The 6,992-nt window shown below is 60.3% G+C and overlaps 1 protein-coding gene across 1 annotated transcript; it reads right to left on the bottom strand.

Moving 5' to 3' along the window:
- Nucleotides 1-473: 473 nt before the first annotated feature.
- NKX2-2 (NK2 homeobox 2) lies at nucleotides 474-6,764 on the bottom strand. The gene is made up of 3 exons (NM_001398146.1): nucleotides 6,522-6,764; nucleotides 1,253-1,931; nucleotides 474-1,119 (listed from the first exon to the last, which is right to left on the bottom strand). The coding sequence occupies exons 2-3, from the start codon at nucleotides 1,509-1,511 to the stop codon at nucleotides 560-562; spliced, it is 819 nt and encodes a 272-aa protein (NP_001385075.1). The 5' UTR covers nucleotides 1,512-1,931; nucleotides 6,522-6,764; the 3' UTR covers nucleotides 474-559.
- Nucleotides 6,765-6,992: the final 228 nt, after the last annotated feature.

Here is a 6,992-nt window from a genome sequence, read left to right as displayed (position 1 = left end):
CCGCGGCCGAAAATAGGGGCAGAACGGAAAGGGATCGAGATCTCCGTCTCAGCGCCTCACAAACCCTCATAAAAGCACAGGAGCAGCGGGTTTTTCATTCTTTATTTCCGTGTCGTTTTATTCCGACGACCCCCCCTCCCCTCCCCTCCCCTTTTATTTTAGTTGTAGGTAGACAGGACCACTCTGCATGGCGCAAAAATCTCTGTAAACAATGACGCACAAAAACACCTCCCCTCCCTGCCCCCCCCCGCCTCCCCCCAGCGAAACCCCCCAAAAAATGGAGGGGAAAAGAGACGGGAGAGGGAAAAAAAATAAACCATAATAATAATAATAATAGCAATAATAATAATAATAATAATAGCGCTTCCCTCTCCGCTCCTTCCCCCGTCGTTTCGATTTTAGTTTCGGAGCATCAGTCTGTCTCTTCCTCTCTCTCTCTCTCTCTCTCTCTCTCTCTTATTTTTTTTTCCTCCTTTTCGTGTCTCTTTATCGTTATTTTTTCCTCCTCTCTGCGTGTGTGGGTGCGCGCGAGGGCCGTGTGCGTGCGCTCACCCCGCGCTCACCAAGTCCATTGCTGCGCCTGTACCAAGTGGTGCGCTGTGGGGTACTGGGGGCTGCCGGCCGCGCTGTACTGGGCGTTGTATTGCATATGCTGGAGGGACTGGGCGCTATAGGCGGAGAAGGGGATGCCCGTCTGGAAGGTGGCGGCCGCCAAGTCCTGAGCTTTGAGCGTGTGGCAGGGCTTGCCGTCCCGCACCAGGACCGGCACGGCCACCCGCCGCGGGGAGGGGAGAGGAGTCACTTCCATACCTTTCTCGGCCCGGGCCCGCTTCATCTTGTAGCGGTGGTTCTGGAACCAGATCTTCACCTGGGTGGGCGTCAGGCGGATCAGGCTGGCCAGGTGCTCCCTCTCCGGCGCCGACAGGTACCGCTGCTGCCGGAACCGCCGCTCCAGCTCGTAGGTCTGCGCCTTGGAGAAGAGCACCCTCCTCTTCCTCTTCTTCCCCGCGTCCCCTCCGCCCGCCGCCTCCTTCTCGTTGTCGGGCGATTCGTCGGCCGACGGCTCCGGGGACTTGGAGCCGGCCTCCGGGCCGCCTGCTCCGGCCGCCAGTCCGTGCACTGCGGAGAGCGGTGCCGTCAGCGCGGCCCCGACGGCGCCTCCCGCCCGGCCCCGCGGCCCCCGCCCGGCCCCCGCCCGGCCCCGCGGCCCCGCGCCCCCCGCCCGGCCCCGCGGCCCCGGCCCCGCACTCACGGGAGTACTGGATGCCCTCGGCGCTCGCCAGCCAGCGCGTGTAGGGATTATCGCTATTATCATAGAAAGGGGGCTTCAAAGGCAGCGTCTGAACAGCGTCCAAGGGGGTTTGGCCCAACACCGCCGCTTTCTTGGGAGGCTCCGGCGCTTCGCTCTCCTCCTCTCCCCCTTCCGCGGCGGAGCCGTCCTCGTCGTTGGTGTCGGGGAGGTCCAGGATGTCCTTGACGGAAAAACCCGTCTTTGTGTTGGTCAGAGACATGGTCCGGGGAAATCGGGGCCGGAAAGTTGGAGGAGCAGCTCGCCGAGCTGTCACCCGGAGCGACAGCGGCGACAGCGCGAGGGGAGGGCGCGGGCGGCGGGGAAAAACGTGGAGAAAAAGGAGCGGAGCGCTTCGTGCCGAGGGACGAACGGAGCCCCGGCGGAGCCCCGGATCTCCGCGGGCTCCTTCTGCCCGGGGGGGACTCGGGGAGCGGGGCGGCAGCCGCTTCGGAAACAGTTTGTAACTCCAGGGGAAGGGGAACGGCGAGCCGAGAATTACAGAAAAAAAGGAGAAAAAAAGCAGGCGAAGAGATCACTTCTGGACGGGGCTGACACAGCCCGGAGCCGCGCTTGCCGCGTGAAAGAAACGAGCCATTGCCGGAGCGAACAGTCCATATAAGGCTGGTCCCCGCACATGAACCTGCCGAGAGGAGGGAGAAAAAAAAGACATGAAACCCGGGAAAGGTTGGCCACGTGTGGGCGGGTCTTGGAAGTCAAGTGGATGAAGACAGTGTTTGCAGATGTGAAATTGCGGGTTTTGGGCGAGCTCCGAGCTTCCACCATTGGTGATGAGTGGTATAACGTGTCAGTTAATTACCGGCGTGGGGAGGGCCCTTCGCGTGTGTGAGTGTGTGTGTGCGCCGGGGAGAGGCTCTGGGTGATTTTCTGGCTTGTCGTGTTTTGGTTTTGTTTTGTTTTTTAAAAGCGAGATTTATATACAAAGAGCCCGACGTTCCGCACGCTCCAAAGAGCGGTTTTGTTGGTTTTTGTTTTTTGTTTTTTGTTTTTTTTTTCCACGTGCAGGAAAAATAACGATAAGGAGCAGAAGATAGAGGGGTGGGAAGGGTAAGGAGAGCCGCGCGCCGTGCAGCCCCACTCGCGGCGTCTCCACCCGCGACAGCGCGGCGGTGGCACGGAGCTCAGATGGCAGCAGCCCAACTTATCTAAACCGCCTGGGTCAATATTTTGGTAGAGGCTTAAGGATGAACGCTGGAAATTAATCAGCAAGTAATTGATTCTAGTTCGCTCCGAAATGAAGCGGAGTGGCAAAACGCGATCGGCAGTCACGACCCGGAGAGATGCGGGACGTGATTAGCGGGGGGGAGGGGGGGGGAGAGGGGGGGGGGGCGGGGAAGGCGGGGGGAGGTTTTATTTGAAGAGGTCTCATTGATTTTGCCTCTGTCTTGCAGGGGAATGAGAAGCAGCCCGCTCGGTTCATTTAACGGGCTGCAGCCCGGCGGACTCTCGGCGTGCCTGCCTTCATTTCATTTATATTTTCTTTTTAAAATACCTTTTTCACGATCTCCTCCCCGTTCCCCAGCAGCCTCCCACCGACTTTTCCTCCTCCGTCTGTCTCACCTCCATCCTCCCCCTCTCCCGCACCCCGAAGGGCCCCTCTCGGCCGTGCGCGCACCGAGCCGGGGGCTGCGCTCCGCGCAGGGGCTGCGCACCGCCGCCTTCCTTTTGCCCACCTCCTCCTTTTGCCCACCGCCTCCCCGATTCCAGGCTAAGAAAAGTTGCCCGAGTTCCCCTTCCCGCAGGAGGGAGCCCGGAGGAAGACGGTCCCTCCGACGTCCTCTCCTCGCCGATCGATTTATTCGCACCTTCCCCCCCAGCCCGCTCCCCCAGCCCGCTCCCCCAGCCCCCAGCCTGCCTCCCATAAAGTATGTGATGTGGCTGACAATGCCCAGGGATTTTTTTTTTTTTTTTTAAGCGAGCCCCTGAGCACATCCTGGGTGGTCGGAGCCGCGCAAACACAAATACAACCCTATGGCTAAGCTGGAGACAATGTCCGCAATGTAGACAAATGTCCGGCTTCTGTTGGAACCCTTTGTCTCGGCGCAGTTTTTGCATTTATTTCAGTGGCGAAATAATACGTGATTGACGCCCTCTTTCAATGTGTCCTAACTGTTGGGAATAAATCTGAGGTTGTTCCTAGTTGTCATGGTATTCAACCGCGCTCAATGGCTATCTCTTCATCCATTTCGGAGTCCTTCCTCGATACGAAGGGAACCCCTTCGTGCGGGCTCCTCTCCCTTTCCTCTGCGGGGAGGGGCCTGGGCCGCTCGCATCCATCTCGATGCTTCGTAGCCGGCAAAGCTCGGCCTTATCGATGGATGCGTTCCCCCGGCCCCACCTGCCCGGCGCTGGGGCGCTCGGTTGGGGCAGGATGGGCTCGGAACGGGGTTTTCATTTCTCCCCAGCGCGGAGGGCGAGAAGGAAAAGAATAGCAGCGAGAGCGGTGATGGAGAGAAAAAGTCCCAAAGTCAGGCTTATGCCGGTGGGAGCCAAGCAAGCAAGCAAGCAAAAAAAAAAAAAAAAAAAAAAAAAAAAAAAAAAGAGTAATAATAATAATACTTAAATATATGTATATATGAAAGGATACATACAGAGACAAAAAGAAAGAAAAAAAGAAAGCCCTGAGGCACTCGAATACTTTGAGGGTCCCCAGGCTCCCAAAAGCACTGATGGCCGCGACTGGGAACGGAGGCGGTGCCCCGCAGCAGTGCGGGGGGTGCGGGGCACGGAGCGTGCGGGGCCGTGGGGAGCTGCGGGCGTGACGTCACATACATGGTGACGTCAGAGCCCTCTGACGTCAGGGGAGGCCGCGGGGCCGGGAGCCGCCGCGTAAAACCCGACGGGGGGGACGGGCGGCTGGGTGCTTCAGGCCGGCCGTGCTGAATTTAAGCCGGAGGGTTATTTGCACAAGAGAACAAGAGGCTGAAGGAGAGGTGCGTGTACACAGGCTAAGTGGCCGCACTTCAGGACAAGTGCCCTCTAGCAGTGTTTACCTGTTTACTTTCGCAGGTAGCTCAAACAGCCGCACTCCTTCCCTACACCCCCCCCCCCCCCCAACCCGAGCTGTGGGGAGCCCCGCACCGGCGATGGGTTTTAGCAGCGTTATCCGTACCCTATTCCTAATATAGCACTCAAACAAGTGAATGCGAAGGTGCTTCCAGGAGCCCCTCTTCTATCCCCCTCCCCACAGCTCACTCTCTCGCCCCGACCTCCCTCTCACCCGGAGCCGATAGCAGCCGCCGAGTGGCTCCGTTCATTGTCTGCTCGGACCAAAGGTGCGAGCTTATTGTTTTCCTTCGCTCCAGACCGCAAGGAAACAAATAAAAAGCACCGCACCTTGCCGCTCGGCGAGGATTAGCGAAGCCGCACGAAGCCTTTGTTAGGGGGACAGGTTGGCTTCATCCATTGGAACGGACTACGCTTGAAATAAAGAGGGCAAGGGAAACGCGGCTCCTGATAATTGTTATTAATTCACCTTCGGAGCCTCCCGGTAAGCAGTCCCACCTTTGTGTTAGAGGGTGGCGAGGGATGGAGAGCTGAGTCATTACGAGAGGACATCTTTTGTCAGGGATCAAAACAACAACAACAACATCATCCCCCGCCACTCCGAAATGTCCCCTGGCAGAGCTCTAAGGAGCCTTTCCCCCCGCTTGGCCGCTCCCGGCTCCGGCCCCGGCTCGGGGGCAGCGGGCACTGCTGGCATCGCCTGAAATGCGGGAGCCCCCCGCATCCTCCGTGCATTGCGGGAACTCAGTGGCGAGCTGCGGGGTTCGGAGTTTCCGCACGGGGATATTCCCTTCGCTGTTGGCGGCTGGAAAAATGATTGCGTTAACAAAGGCGTTAATGGGGTTCGGGTGGAGGGGGCGGGATGAAAAAAAGCAACAAACAAACAAAACAACGACAACAACGAGGAATGGGGCTAAGGGGGAAATTTCCCCGCATCTGGAAACGGAGCCGCCTGCATTCTTCCCAGCGGAAGCCCCAAAATTCCAGCTCCGGCCTGCCCTTCTCCCGCGGACAACGAAACCTTCTCCAGGACGTAGGAATCTCAATGAGCCTCCCCTATTCTCTCGCTCCCTCTATCTCCTTTCCCCCGAAGCTTCAAAGCCGGAGAAATCCTTCCAATTCAGCGCTCTTCCTCCGAAATTTGGAGATCTAGATAGAGCCGGCCCCGCCACCAAGCTCCCGAGGTGGCGAATCGGAATAGAAATGGGGATTTTCCCTCTCCTCCCTGGAGGCTAATGAGGTTATGCCGCAGCCGGAGGGCACATGTTAGGGCTTTGATAAATGCACTTTAATGAGATCTTTGAAAATATTGCCGAGAGAGTCGGCGGCAGCGCCGGTTCGGCAGCGCGATGCGTGTCGGCACAAAGCGGGGACGGGAGCCCCGCAGCCCCCGGCCCCGCTATTTGTTTCTCTTATTTAATTTTTCCGCCGAAGCCGAGCTGTAAGCCCAGCCCGAGGCCTCCCTTCCCCTTCAAGTCTATTCCGAGCGTTTTATTCACCGGCAGAACGCCTCGTCCCCCCCGGCAAACCCGTCGGCTGCATTCGTTCCCGTCTCTCTAATGATGAAACGTGTCCCAATGAGATTAAGCTTTGTCACAAATGTTCTTGCCGGCGAAGAAAAACCCAACTCGTTTCGATAACGGCGATCTGAATGCGGGAGATTTAGAGCCCTTTATGAAACGCGGCCCCGGGAGCGCTTTCTTATCTGCGCGGGTTTCTCCCACGCGCGGCGCGGAGGGCGCACGTCGGGCCGCGGTCACAGGTGTGGGGACGCAGGGGATGGGATGGACGGCCAGGATGGGGTGGGGGGGGAGGGGGGGATGTCCCGAGAAGGAAAGCGCAAGGAAAGAGTCAATAGGGAAGGAGGGAGCGGCGCGGCGGGCAGAGCCGGGCCGGCCCCCGCCGCGCAGCCCGGCCCGACCCGGGGCCATTCCCGGTCCTCTGGCGGACTCTGCCGTCGCCGCCGAGAAGTGTCGCCCCGCCGCCGGGCCGGGGTCCCCGCCCCGAGGTGAGCCGGGGCGGGACGGGCCCCCCGCCGTCGGGGCGAGGGGAGCCGCGCTGCCGTCGGGGCGGCCTCACCTTCCGGCTTTGCGCACCCCCCTCCCCCCCCAGCGCGCATCCCCGCGCTCGCCGCTCCCAAACGCAGCCCTCCCCGTTCCCACACCCGTCCGCTCCCGGCCGGCGGCCCCCGGCCCCGCGGGCTCACCTGGGCCGGGCCGTGCTAAGCGGGCGGGGGTTGAGCGCGGCGGCGGCGGCGGCTCCGCGCCTCTCGCATTGTCTCCGGCGTGTGCGGGGCGGCCGCTCCTTCCTCCGGCTTTACATCGCCCGCTCTGTTTGCTTTCCTCCCCGGCGTGTGACGCCAGGCGAAATACTGGCCATATGTTCGGCGGTAATAAATTGGTTATAAGCGCAAACACGCCGGTTCCTGGATGGCTCTTTTAAGCCGGCCCCGGCCCCGCTGCTGAGCCGGCCCTCTTCCCCCGGGGGGCAGAGCCCTCCTCCCGCCCCCTCCCCAAAGATGCGCGGAGCCGTTCTCTGCCCCCCTCCCCGCGCTGCCCCGATCCGCCCTCGCTCCCTGCAGCCCCAACCCGCTCCGCAACTCGACCGGGCTGCCCCGCGCCGAGCCTGCCCTCTATAAATCGCTCGGTAGCTAAGACGCTATAAAAACCAAATAGCC

This window comes from Gallus gallus, chromosome 3 (assembly GCF_016699485.2).
Source record: "Gallus gallus isolate bGalGal1 chromosome 3, bGalGal1.mat.broiler.GRCg7b, whole genome shotgun sequence".
Taxonomy (NCBI): domain Eukaryota; kingdom Metazoa; phylum Chordata; class Aves; order Galliformes; family Phasianidae; genus Gallus; species Gallus gallus.
The sequence above is the reverse complement of the archived record's forward strand: the minus strand, read 5'-3'. Positions and strand labels throughout refer to the sequence as shown.

Excerpts from the sequence above, each read along its gene's own strand:
- NKX2-2 (NM_001398146.1), bottom strand. The coding sequence starts at position 1,511 with ATGTCTCTGACCAACACAAAGACGGGTTTTTCCGTCAAGGACATCCTG. Across the intron at positions 1,120-1,252 it reads CGAGGGCATCCAGTACTCCC|TGCACGGACTGGCGGCCGGA; the intron begins GTGAGTGCGGGG and ends CGCTCTCCGCAG.